The sequence below is a fragment of the Mustela erminea genome, chromosome 3 (genome assembly GCF_009829155.1).
Source record: "Mustela erminea isolate mMusErm1 chromosome 3, mMusErm1.Pri, whole genome shotgun sequence".
Classification (NCBI taxonomy): Eukaryota; Metazoa; Chordata; class Mammalia; order Carnivora; family Mustelidae; genus Mustela; species Mustela erminea.
In genome coordinates this window covers 125,040,331-125,061,779 of record NC_045616.1, presented here as the reverse complement: position 1 = coordinate 125,061,779, position 21,449 = coordinate 125,040,331, and the positions used below count along the sequence as shown (strand labels likewise).

Sequence of the window (21,449 nt, the reverse complement as noted above, 5' to 3'; positions counted from 1 at the left end):
GCTTTAGAATTTTTATAGTCATTTGACAAAATCAAATGCCTTAATGGATAAACCAGAATTTTTCAACCATGGTTGATTTAAATATTAATGCTACGAAAGTCAAAGGTAGCTATAAAAAAAGACTGATAGGAGTAAACTTGTCCTAGATACAGCTCTCTAAAACACCTAAGAAGATGAGCTAATACATAAGGGGAGATAAAAATAAGGTGGCATCAAACACTATTAAAATGGCATAAAGTTTGTGTTTCAATTGCATCAAGTTAAAAATAGGTCACTTAGAATGAACTTAGAAAAAAGTGGGGGAGGGGAGAGGTCAATATCACAAAGTGATTAAAGAGATGGAAGAGAACTTTCTTCTAAGTCATTAAACTCACCAATATGATCCTGAACTTCACAGCACTTACCATTTTCCTGTGCCATTAGAGAATTTAGTAGGTTCACTGAATTGACTGATTTCTTTGTTAACCTATTTACATGGGTTAAGACCCTGACTGACATAAAACACAACCAAAAAATCCCAGACAGAGAGTGTAATGAAAGACTGAGTGATGTATAGTTTGGGGTACAGCCTATCCAATAAATGTGCTTGACCAGCAAAGAACCCATTGGCAAAGATTTATTATCGGAACAAATACATTCTAAAAAGATCTAATACAACGGTATGAATACAAACTACTCTAAAATACAGTTTTTTGCCCTCCATAATGCATGGCTTATCTTTCTGTTATATGAAAACTCTCTTCCCAACTTCTCAATCAGGAATAAATTTTTTGAACAGATAAAACCAAAGAATATGTAGCATATGAAACAGAACCAACAGCATGGTTCTCTAATTAAAAAGAAAAGAAAAGAAAAGGCTTATCACTTAGAAGTCTTCAACAAACTTTAAAACATATAAGGAGAAAGACATATCTCTATTACCAAAGGAAAAGGTAAAAACGAATCACCTGCTAGAAGAACAAATTTTAAATTACATGTAACATTAATACCAAATTAGCGCAAATTTAAGCCAGACACAGAAAGGATTTTAAATGTTATACCTCCAAGTTCCTTTACATTCAAGATGGCATTCTGGAATGGCACTGCTTTTATACTAAAACCTAAAATTAAAAAACAAAAACATAAAAAAGGAATTAGCATCTTTTCTTTTAAAAATACATAAAATGCTCAAAGCCTTTTTAAGGCTGATTAAGAGCCACTTTTTATAGCCTGTATTTATGCCAGAAATAATTCAAGATACATTGATAACACATTATCCTCTTCAAATTCTCAAAACACTGTTGTTTGTTACAGCAAAATCTAACTCTTTTTCAAAATACTGCCCTATTCTTTAATATGTTATGTCACCTGTAAATTTTATCAGTTGTGAGAAAGACATCTGGAAGTACAGAGAAACTTCAAAGAAAATATTAGATCTGTGAGGACCTTTGCATCTAATTCCTAAAGTTAATTGTCTCTCACATAGAACTCAGCAACTCTAGAGATTAAGGTACCTAAATTATAACCACATTATATTAGAATTACATATGATTTATGTCAGAATTTTAAGAACATGGTTAATATCACACATATATTTTTCTTAAAAGTTAATCGTAATTGTCTACTTATGCATAATCATTTTATAATATGCACAGTAAATGATTTCTATTAAAATATACTCAGAGTATAGTTTTTTTTAATTACATATTTAGGACTTAACTATTATCATTCAAGTCATGATTGACTTCAACATATCTGGTTCACAGGTTTTAGTATAAAAGCTTAGCAGGTGGAACATACATACTTATATACCTACACACATACACCAACAAATACACTATTTCTGGAAGAATCCACAAGAAACAAACTTGTGAGGATCCCTGGGACAGATGGGGATGTGGAGGTCTTTAAGTTTCCTTTTATTTCATTTGAATGTTTTTGCTATCTACAAGGACTTTTTAAACTAAAAGCCATAATTTTTATTTTTATTTTATTTTTATTTTTTTTTTTAAGATTTTATTTATTCGTTTGACACAGAGAGATCACCAGTAGGCAGAGAGGCAGGCAGAGAGAGAGAGAGGAGGAAGCAGGCTCCCCGCGGAGCAGAGAACCCGATGCGGGACTCGATCCCAGGACCCTGAGATCATGACCTGAGCTGAAGGCAGCGGCTTAACCCACTGAGCCACCCAGGCGCCCAACTAAAAGCCATAATTTTTAAAAGTTAATTTATTCGGTAATTTCTAACCACTCGTTCTAAGGTCTTACACATCAGTATGTGCAATTTGAAGATAATTTCTTAGAAAAGAGATAATGACTTAACAGTATCAGATACAGAAATACTTTAATTTGAAAGAAGTCATAAAACTATGATAGGTGCCTGGTAAGGTAAAAATGATACACGGTTTGCTGTGGATAAGAGCAATTCTTTTGCATGGTTCTGCGTTACTGTATAAAAACAGAAGTCAATATGTATCTTTTTCTATTCTGCCCCATTACTACCACTCTTTTGCTATATGTTGTCCTAGCACTTTAAAATTCTATATAGTATCTTCCACTTAAGGCCGTGAATATCACCTAATGGTTAAAAAGGGACTTTGGAGTCAGAACCAGGTTCAAATCAGCTCTGTGACTGTAGGCAACCTACTAGCCTTGGCTTTCATCATCTATAAAATGGGAATGATAAGAATCTGAGAGCTTCTACCTCATGTAGTTATAAAAATGATAAAAAATATATATATTATGTTTATCATAGTGCCTGACACAAATAAGCATACAATATGTGATTGTTAGCATTCTCTATCCACTGGTTGTGTATTGATGATTTCATCATTAGCTATGCATGTCTCTTGCCTGCCTCAATAGTATATAGTACATAGATACACATATAGATACATATATGTATCTATATACTATATATATAGGGTATATAGTATATATTTCTCTTAAGAGAAATCCTGGGGGCTTATTTACTAATCTACTTAACTAGAGCTACAGATATTACCACTGAATGAAAAGTACCATTATTAGAGTGACGAAAGTGTGAAGAGTCGAAATTTCTGGTCTAGGATGTGAATGTTCACTGGGCCCTCTATGGCTCATCCCAAACACAGCCCTCCCATGTGGGTTGTATGCAGACTGACACAGTTGCCACAGCGTTACAGTTAATGGTGTGTGCAGTCACTGAATCTTAGTAAAACAGCAGAAGGAATGAGGAGGCAGTCCCGTGTGGTTGAAGCACTGGCATGTACGTGGGCCTGCAGAAAAGCCTCTCCAGGTGTCTGGCCTCTGGGAAATTAAGGAAAGTCAGTGCCAATCACAATATTCCTGCTGGCACCGAAATCTGCCTGCAGGAGACGTGGATGTCTAGAATGTATCTACCTACCTCACAGGGGTGTCATATGAATTAAAAGGCAATGATTGTGAAATTCTGAAAACGAAAAGCTCTACGCAAATGCTCAGTAGTCTATCAGAGAGATGAGACAGGTCCCAATTTTGAAAAAGACACAGTTATGGAGCACACCAGCAATATTTAATTTGCTGTGAATCTTAAAAGGTGACAATATGCAGGTGCCCAAGGAAAGAACAGCCTTTCAGAAATTGCTGCACCCATATGCAAAACACGTCTTTCGAAATTTATAATCCAACAAGCAGATTATATCATCGTTACCCTCTTTAATCCTCAGAGATATAATAAATTGACTGCAAAAATGTCCTCAAATGTTCACGCTAAGCAAAGTAACCTAGCAATGTTATTTATGGGCATATAAATGTTTCTGCAGAATACGCATGTTTTCTCTCCAAATAGAACATGTGTGGCTAGATTTATACTGCAAACGTATATACAGTCTTCCATTTTGCTGTCTTCGTATTTTTACAGTATAGCTGTGGTAATGAATGTTCAGAGGACAAAGCCTACATAATCAGTCCAGAAAATAAGAAAAGATGTACTACACATGGAAGAGAAACAATTTAAAAAAAAATTTTTTTTTTAGTTATTCTAAATGTTTGCAAGGATTAAGAAGATTTAAAATTTAAAGCCACACTTTCAGTTCACCAAAAGGGTAACCAAGAAGAGTGACTATCAGATCAACCCTATTTACTCTTTTACATTGGGTTGGATGAAGTCAAAGGGTAGGGGGAATATTAATATTTAGTAGAGATATAAAGGTCAAACCATCAAAATACTTTGAGGAATAAAAACCACCAGGAGAGCATGAGCTCCAAAGAAAGAAAACCTGGGTTCCAATTCTGGCTCTACCATTATCAACTAAGCAAGTTACTTAACCCCTCTATGCCTCAGTTTCCTCATCTGTAAATGAGAACAGATGGTACCCAGTGCTATCAAGCGTTTAGTAAATAAAACTACGATTTCAAAATATGAACAGTCACCAATTGACTACTAGAGGCTTTAAATTTCTCCCAGTCAAGATCACAGGTGGTCTCAAGGTCTGTTACATCACAAAAGCAGTGGTAAAAATTAAACATACAGAACTGGAAACATCTGAGGACTATTATAAACTACACATCTGGTGCCTTCCAGAGCATTTCCTTTCCCTCTTTCCTCTCTCCTAATTCCAGTCAACAAAGCTTGTTGATTCCATCTACAAAACAGTTCTCAAATAGGTCCACTTCTCTCCATAACCTTGACCAAGCTGCCACCACCATCTGGACACCTTTAAGAGCCTCCTAACTCAACGCTTTGCATCTACCATTGGCCTGCTCAATCACCTCGACACATCAGCAGAAGTGATCACCTTGAAATTCACATCTGTTCATATCACTCCCCCCAGCGAAAACCTTCAGGTAGCATCTCACTACTCAGGCTATAGTTCAAAACACCTACTGAGGCTCGACCTGTCTCGTTCTTCTTTCCTTTTCCAGGTTTATTTTGTATCATTTCCCCTCATTTTCATCTTTGATTCCTAAAACAAGCTACGTCCTTTCTAGCTCAGGGCCTCTGCGTGTTCTGCTCCATTAGTACCCTTTGCCCCTCTGGCAAACTCTTCATCCTTCAGCTGTGGTTTTAACTTCACTTCATCAGGCCAGCCTTCCACGGTGTTCTTGAAATAGGCTGATTTGGCAGGATCCATGCTCTTTCAGTATTCAGTACTTCTATGTAATTTTCTATGTAATTATCTATCAGTTTCTTTGTTTTAGGCCTGTTCCTCAGTTAGAGGCACATTAACATGATCTCAGTATTTCTTTAAAGATCTTTGCTAAGGGTTTTTATTTATTTCCTGATTTAACTGTCAGAACAATCCTAACACCAGTACTACTATTGAGGAGGAAAGTGAGCCAGAAGGCCTAGGTGCCCTGCCAAGACTATTAAATACTATCTTCAAAACTTCACCCCAGGCCTTGTCACCAAAGCTCTACACCTCCTCTGGATACCAACAACCTGACTGACTCACAGGTCTCTGTCCAATTTTGAACTAAATACTGGTGAAACTGATGGTCAAAATACAACCCTCTATTCTGCCTTGTTATAAATAAAGCAATAGGAAGAACCAAAGTTAAGTGTTCTTGGGGCCACACTACAATGCCTTATTAATGGAAAATAATAAAAATAGCTTGAGTTCAGAAAGTACTTTTTCATCAGCATTAACAAAACCAGGAACTTAGGAGGGGAGAGAAAAGGTCCAACTTGGCCGTGACACTATGCTTGATCACTCTTCCTTGTCCGCAAAGCAGGCAAGCTCTGATACTCTGCAAAGGTGGTCACTGTGCTGATGTCCTTGAAGTCCTAGCCACAGCTCTCAGACTCACCAGCCACATTTTTCCTTGACCTTGAATCCCTTCCATCTGCAAAATGAGTGGACTAGATAAGCTCCTTGAGGTTTCCTCTAGCATTAGTATTCCATTATTTATATTAAACAAGAAAGAGGAAATAACAGTTACAACGGAGTCAATAATCAATGGCCTCTAGTATTTGGCTGAAAGCCTTGTGGGCAGGTCTCCCCAGACCCCACTCAAACAAGTTGATGGCTGAAGCCTAAGTTACGCAGTCATTTTTTCCTGGCCTCTCTAAGCTACATTAGTAAGACTGAAACCTCCCCTAAGATTTAACCCCACAAATTTTAATAAATATATGACTTAGTAATTCTTTGGGGAAATAATTGTTTGCATAGACTTTCAGTTTTTGTCTTTTAGTCCTTAAATGCAGAAAAACCTGTGATACGAGGGAGATGGATGGGACATTTTTTTTATGCAGGGAAAGCATTCCCGGAATTGTAACAAAATTAGTTTGGGGAGTGAGGCTGGTCTATTTTTACTCATTGTGTGGAACACATGAGTATCTTATTTGGATCTACAGCCCAACTACCCCCCCAACCCGCCAACACACAGGTCTGCACACTTGCACATGGACACTTAGTGTGTACTTCTGAAATTCTTGGATCACTTTAACAACTGCTAAAGGCAAAGGCATTCCACAGATCTGGTGGCTTTGACCTAGACCAGGGCATGATTTACGCCATGGTAATTTTGTGACATTTGGACAATTCTTCCAGTATAGTGAGATTCTTCTAAATGTGATTTCAGTCTCTTAAAAACAAATTTAATCCACTGGCATTGATTAAACAATCCTTTAGCAGATAACAAAATTGGATTTTCTAACTTGTTTCTCTTGGTGACTTAACACATATGCAGCAAATACTTAAGTTTCTAAAAATACTTCATTCAATTTTTCATGGACGTTTTCCACATTTCTGTCAAATTTTCGTGATCTTTTTCTATTTTAACTACCACTCGACTGTTTCCAAGTGAAGTAGTAAGTATCAGTAGAAGAGATCTTCAACCTTTTTCAATTCAAGGTGCTAAGCTTTCTCCAGGTTACACCGCTGTATTATCTCAAGCCTTTAAACTCCATTCCTCCAGTTCAGAGTCTCTGTGTAATCAACAGGTTAACAACCCTTTTATCAACAAATTCCTCATGCATCTCCAGTCAAGGAATTCACTCAGGACAGAGATCACTTTTGTTTCTCGACCAAGGTGCAAGCTTTCCAATCGCTCTCTGGAGGGTTTCTTGGCCCTTTAAGTTTTGACAACTTAAGTACCTTCTAAAAATTATGTCAAAGGTAAAAGATGTTGAAGTTAACCATCCAATAAAGTTTGGACTCCCTTTGCTTCTGAAGAAAGAGAAGACATTCCTGTCTTGCTAAAATTGGATGGACATAATCTTTCTTGTTATGCTTTTATTTTAAGAAACAAATTCTCAAAGGTAGATTCTCTTTTCAGCCGTTCCCCACTCTTCCAACAAATATTTTACTTTTAATTGGCTTGCTATCAAAGCATTATAAAGAAACAATTTAAAATAACAAAATTTCACATATAATCCAGCCATATCAGAGCACAGCTATTTTTACATGTTCTTTTCTTGCTTTTCATTCAAAGGCACAGTTCAATTTTAAAACAAACATAATTTTTTTTTTCAACAGAAGACTTTTTCTCTAATCTATAATCTTTTCAGTGGAGGTACTACAATTTAATTAATAAACTCCCTTGCTATAGGAAGTTTAGAGTTTTAGTTCTACAAGTGTTATAAAGAATCACTTTGTGAGTATGGTTTCTTTGATATTACATACTTAAATTCTCAGTGGCATAATTGCTAGGTGGAAAGATGTTAATCTTTTGGCAACCTTTGATTTATATGAATAATTGCTTTTCAAGAAAAAGGACAATCCCAATCCCAATCCCACCACTCATGCATACTACCACCATCTTACCAAGCGCTGGGTCTCATCAGAAAGCAAAACCAATACTGGTAGATTCGAGTTTAAAATTAACATGTTTCTGGTTTATTCTCTAGTCAAATTGAATTTCTGGCCAAGTGGAACCTTTCCCACTTACTTCTTTGCCATTAATTCTTTTTATGAAATTATCTTTTAATTCATTTATCGACTGCCTTCTAGGTACTATTTGTAAATACAATTTAATTCCCCAAGTGGGCCAGCCATAAACTCTAATACTTGTTACAAATATTTCACAACAGCATTGTTTCCTTTTTTTTTTTTTTTTTTCCTTATAAACATTGTCTTGTTTATAAACATTTAGAGTTGCTGGAAAACGGAGTTGGTGCCCTTGGTCTCTTCTTCGTGCGTCATCCCCCTCAGCCTCCTGCAGCTGTTCTTCCATCCTCCGCATTAAAGGTTCACATGCACGGGGGCTTTCTCACTTCATTTTTTCCTCTGGTTATCTTCTCCTACTGTTAGGCTCTGTCATTTCTCTTAGGACCTTCCTTCCACCTCCTCTGTTCTTCAATCACACACACCCACACCCCCACCCTGATCTAAACAAACACACAGAGACCCAGGAAGTAGGTCTGAACACACCAGTTATGCTTATCTGGAACTCCAGGGGGGACTGGTTTTTTCGGGTCCACTGAACTTACAATCAGCCTGTTTGGCTCTTCTCTGCTGCCTTTCTTCCCCCCCTTCCTTTGTCATCAAAATTATTTTCTCCAACCTCTCACCCACCTTCATTAGCTACAGTGAACACACCAGACTCAACCCATAAGCATCTACCCCTTCCCTCCTCTACCCTTCCTCCGGCCTCTCTTTCCCAAGCCACTCCTTCCTCTATCATGATGGAGCCCCTTCACTTAGTCATGTGGAACCTCAGCTTTGTTAAGAAAGTCTTCTCTAGGCGCCAACATTTTCTTGTACTTTTCCATTCTCCTTAAGCTAGCCAACAGAACTTTTCCTTTCCCTAACAGCACCAACCAGGACGCGCATGTGTTCCTTATAATGCTTTTGGACCATGTTACCATAGCCTTAATAATTTCCCACCTGAGGTTGTGGCATCTGCTTACACACGGACCTCTGCATTTCCATTTATCAATTTTCAGACAGTCCGGTAATCAAGCTTAATGAATTCAATTCTTGGCTGACGTTTGTCTATCACACTCTTCCTGCTTCTATTCTTACAAATATTCTCCACATTAATGATCAAGGTATCCTCCAAATCTTCAGATCTCCAAGATTACCAGCTCTAATTCACATCTGAGAATTAGAGAATTCTGAGAACATATTTAAAAAAAATTAAAAAAAAAAAACCTTACTGGTCTTACAAGTTTTCCCACCTCTTCAATTTTCTGGGAGGTATTATGTAGCATTGGCATTATTTTTTCATTAAAATTTGATAGAATTTACCAGTGCAGCTGACTAGATTTCAAGTTTTCTTTTTAACTATGACTTCATTTCCATTAAACACAGATCTGAGTTTTCTATATCTTCCTAAATGAGCTTTGATGGTTTGTCTTTCAAGGAATTTTTCCATTTAAATTGCCAAATTTATTGGTATAACATGGTTTATAATACTCTATTACCCTTTTAATTTTTTTAAAAAGATTTCATTTATTTGACAGAGATCACAAGTAGGCAGAGAAGCAGGCAGGAGAGGAAGAGAGAGAGAGAGAAGCAGGTTCCCCGCTGAGCAGAAAGCCCAATGCGGGGCTCTATCCCAGGACCCTGAGATCATGACCTGAGCCGAAGGCAGAGCCTTTAACCCACTGAGCCACTCAGGTGTCCCATACCCTTTTAGTTTTTATAAAATCTCTATTTATATAACTCCTCTTCATTCCTGATACAAGTGTCTCAATATTTTTTCCTGATCTATTTGAGTAGAATTGAAAATTTCATTCATATTCTCAAAGAACCAGGGTTTGGTTTCAATTATTTTCTCTGTTCTTCTTTTTCACTGAGTTCCACTTTACTTTGGTCTTTAGTATTTCTTTTCTTCTGCTTTACTTTGTTTTTAATACATTCTTCTCTTTTAGTTCATTAAGGTAGTAACTGAGATCACTGATTTGAGGCTCTTCTTTTCTAACACAGGTGTTTAGTGCTGTAAGTTTCCTCTAAAGTCCTGCTTCAGAGGCATCCCCCAAATTCTGCTGTGTTCTATGTTCACTCACTGAAAAATGTTTTATAATTTCCCTTTGGGTTCTTCTTTGATCCATGGGTTATTTAGAATATTTGGGGATTTCCTGAGAAATTCTCCTGTTATATTGATTTCTAATTCAATTCCGCTGTGATCTGAGAACATATTTAGTATGACTTGAATCTCTTTAAATTTATTGAGACTTGTTGTATATTCTCAAATACGGTCTAATTTTCCACTTGCACTTGAGAAGAATGCCTTCTACTGTCAGAGTGTTTTATAAATGTTAATCAAGTCAAGTTGGCTGATAACACTTTTCAAGTCTACTCTATCTTGGCTAATTTTCTTCTTACATGTTGTCAGTATTTGAGAGTATTAAAATCTGACATGTGGGTTTGTCTATTTCCCTTTAAAGTTCCATCAGTTTTTACTTTGTGTATTTAAAGCTGTTAACAGTTATGTAAATGTTTAGTACTTCTATGTTCTCTTGATTAAATGATCCCATTATAAAATGAACTTCTTTATTCCCAGCATTATCCTTTGCTCTAATATCTACCTCTTCTGAGAACATAGCCATGCCAACTTTCCTTTGTAGCCTGATACTTCTTTTCCCAACCTATTTGTGTCTTTATAGATTTGTTTCAAGTCAGCATAGAATTGGGTCCTATTTGTTATTTAGTTTTGTTTATTTAATCTGTTTTTACTCTCAGTCCCTTAATTGAGTCTAGACCATTTACATTTAATTTGCTTTTTGATGGTTAGGTTTGAGTGTATCACCCTAGTACCTGTTTTCTATGTAGTCCATCTATTCTTGTTCTTTCTCTTTCTGCCATTTTTGGATAATTTTTGGTAATTCCATCTTACCTCATTTGTTGCCTTACTGGCTATCACTCTATTATTTTAGTAGTTGCTTTAGGATTATAGCACATCTCTTATCACAGTCTATTGTATCTTCAAGCGTTATTATAACCACTCCACATATAAGAACCCTACAATAGTATACTTCTTTTTCCAATATGACTTTTATGCCATTATTTTCTTGCATTTTACTTTATGTATGGTATAAACCCCTATTTTTTAAAACAATTATAAAGAGATTTAAATAAGAACTAAATCTTATATAATTACCCCTCTAGTCACCATTTCTGTACTTTCCATTTCTTTGTGTAAATCCAGATTCCCATCTGGAATCAATTTTCTTCTGCCTGAAGGACTTCTTTTAACACTTCTTTTAATGCTGGAACCAGTACAACAAAAGTATAATAAAAAGGTATAATGAAAAGTCTTTAATTATCTTTTTCCAAGATATTTTTGCTGGGTATAGGTTGATAATTTTTTTCCCCTTAGAATTTTAATGATGTTGCTCCACAGTCTTGTTTGTACTGTTTCCAGGGAAAAAACCGGAATCTGATGTCATTCTTACTATGGTTCCTTTGTAACATTCATTATCTGCTTTCTAAGATTTTCTTTGTTTTATCCAAAGTTCTTTAGAGAAACAGACCAATAAAAAATATATATATATATATATATTTTTTTCATATATATGTATGAAATTGTTCACAGCCTATATATAGAGAAGATAGATAGATAGATAGATAGATAGATAGATAGATAGATTTATTTTAAGGAGTTGACTCAGTTACGGAAGCTGGCAAAGTCTAAAATCTACAGGGTAGGCCTGGCAGGCTAAGGAAGCAGGAAACAGTTGATGCTGCATGTCAAGTCCAAAGGCCACCCTGACACAGATTTCCTCCTTACTGGCAGGTGGAGTGGTGGTCATCTTTCATTCTATTCAGGACTTCAACTGATTGGAGGGGACCCACCCACATTATAGAGGGCTGTCTGCTTCACTCAAAGTCCATTGATTTAAATATTCTCATCCCAAAACACAAACACCCAGGATAATTTTTGACCACATCCCTGAGCACCTTGGCCCAGCCAGGTTGACAGTATAAAATTAATCATCACACTTTATCACTGGTTTTGAGAAACTTTATTATATAACTTTTTAATATGTCTTTGTTGTAGTTTTTTGTTCTTATTTCATTCTTACGGTTTAATGAGCTTCTTGGATTTGTTGACAAGTTTTAAGTTTAAATACATTTTAGACCTTATTTCTTCGAATATTTTTTCCTGTCCCTTTCTCCATCCTTTACCTTCACGGACTCCAGTGACCCATGTCTGGGGACTTGAAATTGTCCCACAGTTCATGCTGCTCTTTGCACTTTCCACTTTCTTCTCCCTCCCTCAACACTTTGGATAGTCTCTAATACTAATGGCCTTCAAGGTTATTACTCTTCACTTCTGCAAGGTGTAATCTGCCCTGAATCTTATCTGGTGCGTATTTCCACCTCAGAATTGTAGTATTCAGCACAGAAATTTTATATGGGTCTTTAAAAAATTTTCCATGTCTCTACTTAACTGTATGAACAGAAAGAATTCAGTTATAGTAACAGTTCTAAGTCTTTCTTTGAGAATTCCTTTGGGTCAGTTCTGAGTCAGATTCAATTGATTCTTCTTTTCATTATAAATCATGTTTTCCTGTCTTTTTCATGGCTGGTAATATTTTAATGTCCAACACTTGAATTCTGCCCTAAGTGCTGGGTAATTTTGTTTTCTGTAAATCTCCTATAGCTATGTTCTAGGATGCATTAAAGTTAGTAGGAAACTGTTTGAGATTTTTGTTTTGTTCATACGATTTCCTAGGTGAGTCTAGAGCACTGCTCAGCTTTGGGCTGATTACTAAGGCAAGACCCTCTTGAGAGCTCTGCCCAGTACCTTGTGAAGTATGACTTAACTAACCTGGCTAGTGGGAATAGCCACAACTTTTAGCCTTGTGTGAACATGGCTAACCACAGGGTACCTTGGATACTCAAGGGAGACCCTCTGTAGATCTCCAGGGTTCTCTCTCTGTATAACTCTTTCCTCTCCATTACTGTCTCCCATGAACCCTAGCTGCCCTGGTCTCCCCAACTCTTGCTCCATCTCAATGCAGGGAGTCCACTGAATCCCACCTCAGTTCCCCCTGGAAGTATGCCATGGCCAAGAAACTCAAGGCAGCAAGCTGGGGCAAATCCAGGGCTCAGCTCATTTATTTCTCATCTCTCAGGGATGACCATGCTTTGTTGTTTTGTATTTGTTTTCATGAAATTGGTTTCCTATTTTGTCTGTCCCTCAAGCCCCTCCCCAACTAGCATGTCCCCATAGCACCTATCGTTGTAAAAACAGATTTCCAGAATACTGCTTCCTCTACTGCTGTCTGACTTCTTGAAAGAATAGTCTATGTTCAGTCTTAGCTAAAAGGGCCAAAGAGTGAAAAGGACAGTTTATACACTATAATTTCCTCCACTTGTACACCACTCCCTCATCGCTCGGGCCGGTTTGGACTCTAATACGCTGCGCTGAAATTGTTCACTAATGACTGTAATGTCACCACACCCTATAGCCCTTTCTCAGACTTAAGACTGATGATTATTTAACTCTGGTTCTTTTGGCCTCTTACTCGTATTTGACTGTATGATACCATAGAGAACAGCCTGGCTTAGATTCCCTGCCTAATGCAGACGCTAGAATGTAAGCTCCAATGTCTGTCTGTTAATGCATGCTCAGTGCCTAATCAGTGGCAGTCATGTAATAGGTATTCAACTAATACGGGAAGAAGGAATGAAACACAGTTGTGGCTTACTTAGCACCCTTCTTTCTTCTACCACCCATCATCCCTCAACCATCTCCAAAACCCACAATTCAGTTGTCTCTCAAATCCAGATCCAAACTTTCTCTAGTCAGCTCATCTGTTGGCATTTGGATCACTGCCAATACCTCAAAATTAGCATGTCCAAAGCCAAATTCATCATTTATCTTCAAATTGCCTGTCATGTTCTTCCTACTTTTTATAATTCACTCAGTCACTAGGCTAGAAACTGAAGGCCCACTTGACTCTGATCTCGTCTCTTCCTCTATATGATGCAATGCGACTGTCACTGTTACGGAATCCATCATACCTGCCCCTAACCTTCTATCCCCACAATTACAGTCCCTACTGGATCTGCTCTCCATGCTGCAGGCCTCTCTCGGAAGCTCCTTCAGGGTCAGGTCACAACACACCCTAACCTCTGTATCCCCGGCCTCAACCCTATAAGATCTCTGTTCTCTGAATGCTTCCTACTCCCTCCTCTCCTCACTCCATTCCCCTCTGCTCAGGTACTCGTCATCACGAGGCCCTTCCCAAATGTAACATCCTCTATGCCTTCTTCAACTTCTCACATCAGAAATGGATGGTCCTTTTTAGCTTTCTCGTGTTTATCATCAAGTACAGCACATATCATGCTGTCCTAGCACCTGTCCTATATTAATATTAAACATGCACCAAGTATCAACTGTTTGTCACTAGAAAACTTATCTTTCAGGGCGCCCAGATGGCTCAGTGGGTTAAGCCTCTGCCTTCAGCTCAGGTCATGGTCCCAGGGTCCTGGGATCAAGCCCTGCATTGGGCTCTCTGCTCAGCAGGGAGCCTGCTTCCCCCTCTTTCTCTGCCTGCCTCTCTGCCTACTTGTGATCTTTCTTTCTCTCTCTCTCTCTTTCTCTGTCAAATAATAAATAAAATCTTAAAAGAAAAGAAAAGAAAAGGAAACTTATCTTTCTAACCTGACTGTAAACTTCTTGTGGTCAGAGACCTTCAAAAAGGCCTCCAAAAAGTCACTGTACCTGGTTCAGAAGAATGACAACTCATAGACACTTGATATCCAAAATGTCAGGCAACTTCACTTCTAACGCAACAGAAAAATCAACTAGCACACAATGATACTATTAGTTCCAGTAAAGGAACACATTAAAAATTTAATAAAGATATAAAACTTACAATTTACAAAAAATTACAGTATTATTTACAGATAATTTTTTTTACATTACAATTCAAAACTGCTTTTTCTAGCAATAGTGTTTCTGATTTATGCCTCTAGTAAGTGAAAAAGAGTACATTTTTTATTACTTTCACACATTGTAAGGAAAGGTATTTTGTTTGAAAAGAATTACCAAATTAGTAAGGCTTGCATCATTTCATAACCCATTTCTCCAAAAATATCCATAACTTTACCAACAATCAGCAAGTACTATTCTCATCGCAAATCCTAAGCCTTAGGTACCACTAAACTTCACCTGGACTTGAACTCGCCCCCTACCTCTATCACAAGCTGTGTAACGATAGCCACGTCACCATACCTTTGAGCCTGAGATGACTTAAAGACAGAATCTGGGGCGAGGGGGTGGGGAGGGAGAACTTACCTGCCATGCAAGGCCATTTTAAGGCTCACAGAAGTATGATACTTTATGCAAAAACAGAATTCAAGTTACTATTGCCTCTTATGCTCTCAAAAAAATCTGGAGCTATGCCCAAACTCTATGCTACGTCTGTGCTATCTCTGCCCTTAGAAGCTCACACCTCAGGCTGAGGGACAGAAATGCAGACAGCAGTGTAGCAGGCACTCAGTGACAGAAATACGGACGATATAGAGTGGAGGAGGAGTGCTCAGTTCTGTCTTAGGGAAAAGGAAACTGGAAATGGCTTTACATGGTCCATCTTGAGCTCTGCTCACCCTCTGTTGGTTCACCAATTAGCATGAACCCCTTATTCTTTTCTTCATCCTTCAATGACGCTATGTCTCTATTGATTTGCAAGTCCACAGTTTCTCATCTACAATTCTAAAATCTGAAGAGCTCTAAAAACCTAACTTACTTGATGGCAAATCCTTATCCTAACAGCGGTAAGGCTCTTCTTGGTCATCAGTACTTTTTCTACTTGATAGGAAATCCTAGTTAATGATTCCACCACTCACCTATCTCCTAAAGCAGGACTGGAGCCATCTTTGGCTTCGTTCCTGCTCACCTTCCAAATCCAAAGAGCCACTAAGTGCGCTCTCACTCCCTCTTCCTTGTGGCGACGGCCTCTCTTGCTCACTGTGGGACGTCTGGCAGCGTCCCTGGCACCCACCCAACAGAAGCCAGTAGCCGCCTCCCTTAGCTGTGACAACGCGAAGTCTCTCCTGATTGAGAACCACTGCCTAGACTGACTTCTTGGCCTTATCTAGAAACAACATAACCTGGTCAATGGTTCCTGCACTGACTCTCCTCCAGATGGGAGCTCTGAGGAAGCAAGATTTAACCCCTGAGCTGAACTGTTGAGGGAGTGTATGACCGACACGAGCAGGCCAGAGTGGCTCCTCCAGGGAGACTAGTGCTCAGTGAGCCTGAGATGAAGCTATTTTGTTACAGTACTAGAACTCCAAGTTTCACCATTAGTTTGTACTAATATTCTCCTGAGCCTGACTTGTCCAGTGGCACTGAAATATCCAACTAGAGAGATACAGGGTACAGATATTTAATGCCACTAAACCCTCCACACTCTATTTTGAAAAAGAGAACACCCAAACATAAATAAACTGACTGAAACATTAACCACAAACAGAAGGGAGGGGTCCCGCAAACAGCATAGGAGCCTAGAACATTTTGGGGGTAAGAAATAGAAAGTGGTAGAACCCTGCACAGTACCCACCTGTGGTCGACACGACGTTCTCGGCGCTTTCACTGCAGAGCTTTGACAACAGACTGGTCTTGCCAGAGCCCGTGAGGCCTATGCAAACCAGGTCATATTCAGGTCGTGCAGGCGGTGGTCCCTTGCAGCAGAGTGCTCTAAAACACTGCCAAGAGAGGGGGGAAATGGGGCTCTTTTAAATAAGACTGGACACAAAGCTTAGTAACATTTACAATGACTAAGTATGAAGAAGTAATTAAATAACCTATTCACTGTAAGTTGGAAAGGTAACTTCAGGATGGAGAAACCCAGAAGACACCACCTAACCAGGTGATCAAAGTTACCATCCCCAGGAACAAGACCTATGTGGACCTCACGGCTCCCCTGCTGCTGCCAACAGGGACCCTGCGAGGGGCATGACATCCTTGCTCAGCTTCCCCACCAAAAATGCACAGCCGCAATCTAAGCACGAGACACTCTGAGGAGCATTCCACAAGATAGCTGGCCCATTCTCTAATATCTCAGTGTCTTAAAAATCAAAGAAATGCTGAGGAACTGTTCTAGGTTAGAGAAGACTAGAAACAGGATAACCAAATGCAATGCCTTCTGAATCGGACCAGAGCAACAGGCGGAGGAAAATGGCAGAAGTCACACTCGGACAACAGGTGAGGGCCGACTGGAGACACATACTAGACAACACTGCGCCCTGCGGTCATGTTTCCTGAATTTAATCACTGTACTGGGCTTTATAAAAGGAAAATCCTTGTTCTGAGAAAACACACACTAATCAAGTATTTAGAGATGAAGGGTCTTGATGCCCATGACTAATAGGTTAAGAAAATTTCTTTTCTTTTCTTTTCTTTTCTTTTTTAAGAAAACTTCTAAATCTGTGTCTATCCTCAGTTCTATATGGTGAGGAGTGGATAAGGCCAACACGATACAATGTTAATAATGACCAGTGAAACGGAGAGTCACAGCAAAATTCTTTGTATTCGCTTTTCAACTCTGGTATCTGAAAATAAAAAGCCTTCACACAACAGTCACTGGAGTCCCTGTATATATTACTGCTATCTTGAGCCATGCCAAATTCTCTTTCAGGTCAGCTGACCTCAGGGGGCTATGAACCGTTGTGCAGTCTGGGCATGGCAAGAACCTGTTTGCTCTCCAAGAGTTATTAAAGGGAGGGAGATTTAGGAGACCAGAAATTAGGTAGTTTGCGATCTTTCTGCCTACTTTACATTCATTTATTAGGGGCCAATTCTCTGCCGACTTACAGAGCCTGAAATATTCAGGTCCTCAATCGTTCAGGAGAGAAACAGAAGGAGAGGGAGGGAGACCTACAGACTGGTAGATCATCTGGAGATCCTGAGAGAAGAGACCTATAAAAAGTCTGTGCTAATTCTCATTCAGATAAAATCTGAGGCCTAACTGGCTGTTTCATAAGTCAAGCTTGACTAGTTTTCTCTTCTCTTTTTCCTACCTAGTTGGTCAGCAAGTCCATACCTCCTCTGAAATAGCTCTAGAACTTGTCCGCTTCTCTGCAGTCCAAGCCACCATCATCTGGACAACATCAACACTCTCCTGCTGGTCCCCATATACTCACTCTTGCCCTCTCTGTTCTCCATGGTGGCCATCATGAAGGTTTGTAAAAACAAAATCTGATCTTGTCTGTTTAACCCCCTGCAGGGAGCTCCCACTGTTCTAGGGTCCAAACCCTTATGATCTACAGGGTCTTCCAAAATCTGAATAATCTGCTCCACCAACCCCCACCCTCCCGTCTTTGCCCAGCCCCTTCTGCCATCCCTTTCCACTCACTCCTCCCTCTACTCTGCCCCCAGTCACACAGGTACTCTACACGTAACTCCAGGCACTCCCAGATGCCATTCCCTCTTCCCCTAGCTCTTGGCTGAGTGAACTCGCCAGCTTTCAGATCCCAGCTTCAGCACCGTTCTCCAGGGGCACATGGTCAGATCCTTGGAGAATGTTAGCAATTTGTGTCAAGGTCTCCCAACACATCTGTCAAGTCATCATTTGACACTACAGTTTCCTATTTACCACTAAACCATCTCTTTCCATATTCATCCCAGTGTCCCCAGGGCTTAGCAGAAGACAGCATAGAATCTACCTTCAATGAATAAATGTTGAATGAAGAACCCACGACACTGACATTTCACTGAAGAAAAAAGAAAATGTAAAAACTACTAGGAAGCTTCATCTGGTCTCTCCTGAACGCCTCATATTTCAAGAAAATAGTATCAAAATAAGAGTAAACCTTGACCCTTTCACTTCCCTTCAATGCCAGAAGTTAGTTCAGTTCTCAAGAGTAATTTCGCCGTACAGGGTCTACTTTCCCGGTATAATAGACCTTTTTTTGTCCTCAGTTCACTTCTCAGCTTTTAAGAGGCTCTGCCTACTTCTGGTAAACAATTCTGTGATCATCTAATCCATATTCTTCACAAATTTATTAAACTCTAATCCTATTTCCGCTCCGTCTTTTCAAGACTGAGGAGCCCTAATTACTTCAGTCTGCGTGTATACAGCAACCCCTCCTGCTCTCTCATTTTAGTTGCTGTTCTTTGGCATTAAACTTGAGTTCAATTATCCCTTCTCCTACAAGATTAATGACCACAACTCTGAAGAGCACCCTAGATGCCAACGCATCATATCCTGGATTCCCATGAAGGTTGGTTGATAGTGGGACTTTCTGCAAACTCTATCCCTGAGTCTCCTGGATTAGTGATGAGTTTTTCGAAGAAGCAGATGTATATATGCATGTGCATGTACACGCACAGATACATGTGCTCCCCCAAATAGGACCACCGGCTAGCAGCTATTCTCTTGGGAGAGTTCTGCCACGTTCAACTACGTCAGGCAACACCACTAATCACACTGTGGTTTCTTTCATTGGGCTACTTTGATCTTCACTAGGGAAAAAGGGAGAGACCCTATTCCTGCTCCCGACTGTCCCTTTCTTGTTCAGCTCCTCCCCCAGAATTCCCTCAGTCCATCTCCTGGAGGGAGACTGACACAACTAACCTGGTCCAAACAATCAAATCTTAAATAGAAAACAAAATTGTAGGTGACTGCTGTATTGCCCTGTTTATGTTGTTCACATACCGGTATTACTCAATATACTTTGAAATTCCAAATTTCACCTTCATGCTCTTTTTAAAACCCGAATATAGGGGGCGCCTGGGTGGCTCAGTGGGTTAAGCCACTGCCTTCGGCTCAGGTCATGATCTCAGGTCCTGGGATCGAGTCCCGCATCGGGCTCTCTGTTCAGCAGGGAGCCTGCTTCCCTCTCTCTCTCTCTGCCTGCCTCTCCGTCTACTTGTGATCTCTCTCTATCAAATAAATAAATAAAATCTTTTTAAAAAATCCAAATATAAAAGTATTTATGGCCAAACTCATTAATATCTAAGATCACCTGTTAATTTTCTCTAGGTTGCTAAGGCATTTTGGACATGAAAAGCCATTTAGCAGTGATGCTGTAATCCACACATGTGTTTCATCTTTCTCTAGATTCTCCACAGTGATGTTTAAGACACCTTATAGGACATCTCTCCTCTCCCCCTCAGTCTCTTTCCTGAATTCCAGGCTATGTATTTTCAACTGTTCTGGAAGAACCCAAACTTAAATCTGAATAAAACAAAAGCCTTCCCCCACCCCCCACCTCCAAAAACACAGTCTATGGAAATCAGGTATTTTGGAGGATAAAAGGCATAAAGGTTAGATTGACAATCATTACAAGACAGAATCTTTGAAATAAATCACAGAACCTTTGAATATTTATTTGAAATAAATAAATCCTATGCTTGGCAGGAATTGTGTCAGATTTTGAGCCAACAAAATAAGGCTTTTAAAAATATTCTATTTCAAAATGGGAAAAGAATGTTCATGTTTTTTTGAGTCAGTTCCTAAAAACTGTACAGTCTTCACTTGTTTTTCATTTTAAAACTTAATGAAGCTTTGGATCTCATAGTCAATTTACTTAAAATTACTCATTTTGGCCTCTAGACTATACTGTACCAAAGTTCATTGTGTCTGTCTCCTACAGCAGCTCTCGCATTGTTAAAAGTAAGCCCCTTTCACTGTTGTACAATGCTAAACACAATGCCGTCGGCAGTCCTGACAGCGAGCGGCAAACTCAGGCTTCATTCCCAGGCCAGACACTAAGGCATTGTGTGACTCTGTTCAGGCTCCATAAACCTATCCATGCTTCAGTTTCCCCATGATTAACCAGTAACGTTTTAACACTATCTGCCACTTCCTTTCTTTAGGAGGATGTTCTGAGGCATCAGTTCAATGCATTTTGCTACAAGAAAGGCACCATACAAATAAATAACCATTCGTCGGGATGCTTATTTATCCTAATGTATCCTAGGTGATAGTTTCCTTGGGCAAGGGTCTGGCAGCCCACATGCTGGTGCTTTCCTTCACCAAACCAGCGGCTTCCACAGGCTCCGTCCCCTTCCACTCCAACCCAAGACACTAAAGACACACAATCCTAGGCCCTCACTTGCAGCATGGACTAGAGAACACGGTGAGTCTGTGTTATAACTACGGGATGGCGGTGGGGGTGGTGGGGGTGGTGGGGGTGGTGGGGGGCGTTGCGCACGCGTGTGCAACCAAGGTCATGGTCTCTTGTCTAGACTGCTTCAGTTCACAGGTCTTTTCACACAGGGTCTGTTATGACTTGTTCCTTTTCAAAACTACCTAGTGTATCTGGGCTGCAGGATATTTCCCTTAGCGTGGGTCTATAAGGTTCTACTGATGTTGTACACGAGGAAACCACAGTGTGCCAAGGTCTTGAGAGAGGGCAGAGACCGGAATCACCAGAAATCTGTGTCACAGACTTCGGACAAATCATATAATCTTTAGCTGAAAGGTGGACTAACTAAAAAGACAAACAAAAGCCTCAGCAATATTTGCTTAAAGGAGAACGATCGTGTGTACTGGGGTTAAGGGGAAGCCAAAGATTAAATTGTGAAGTTCAAATGAGAACTTGCATCTCAGATGGGTGACCTAGCACTAAGGCAGCAAGATGACCTTTAAATGTCCCCATTTC

At 39.4% G+C, this 21,449-nt stretch overlaps 1 protein-coding gene across 3 annotated transcripts in view; it reads right to left on the bottom strand.

Annotated features, from left to right (window-relative positions):
- ARL15 (ADP ribosylation factor like GTPase 15) overlaps positions 1-21,449 on the bottom strand; it is a 395,820-nt gene that overhangs the window by 240,022 nt on the left and 134,349 nt on the right. For all 3 annotated transcript variants that reach the window (XM_032337414.1, XM_032337417.1, XM_032337415.1), the window contains 2 exons: positions 16,403-16,547; positions 1,041-1,100 (listed from right to left, as the gene is read on the bottom strand). In XM_032337414.1, the coding sequence (XP_032193305.1) occupies positions 1,041-1,100; positions 16,403-16,547 (205 nt within the window). The remainder of the gene's footprint in view (positions 1-1,040; positions 1,101-16,402; positions 16,548-21,449) is intronic.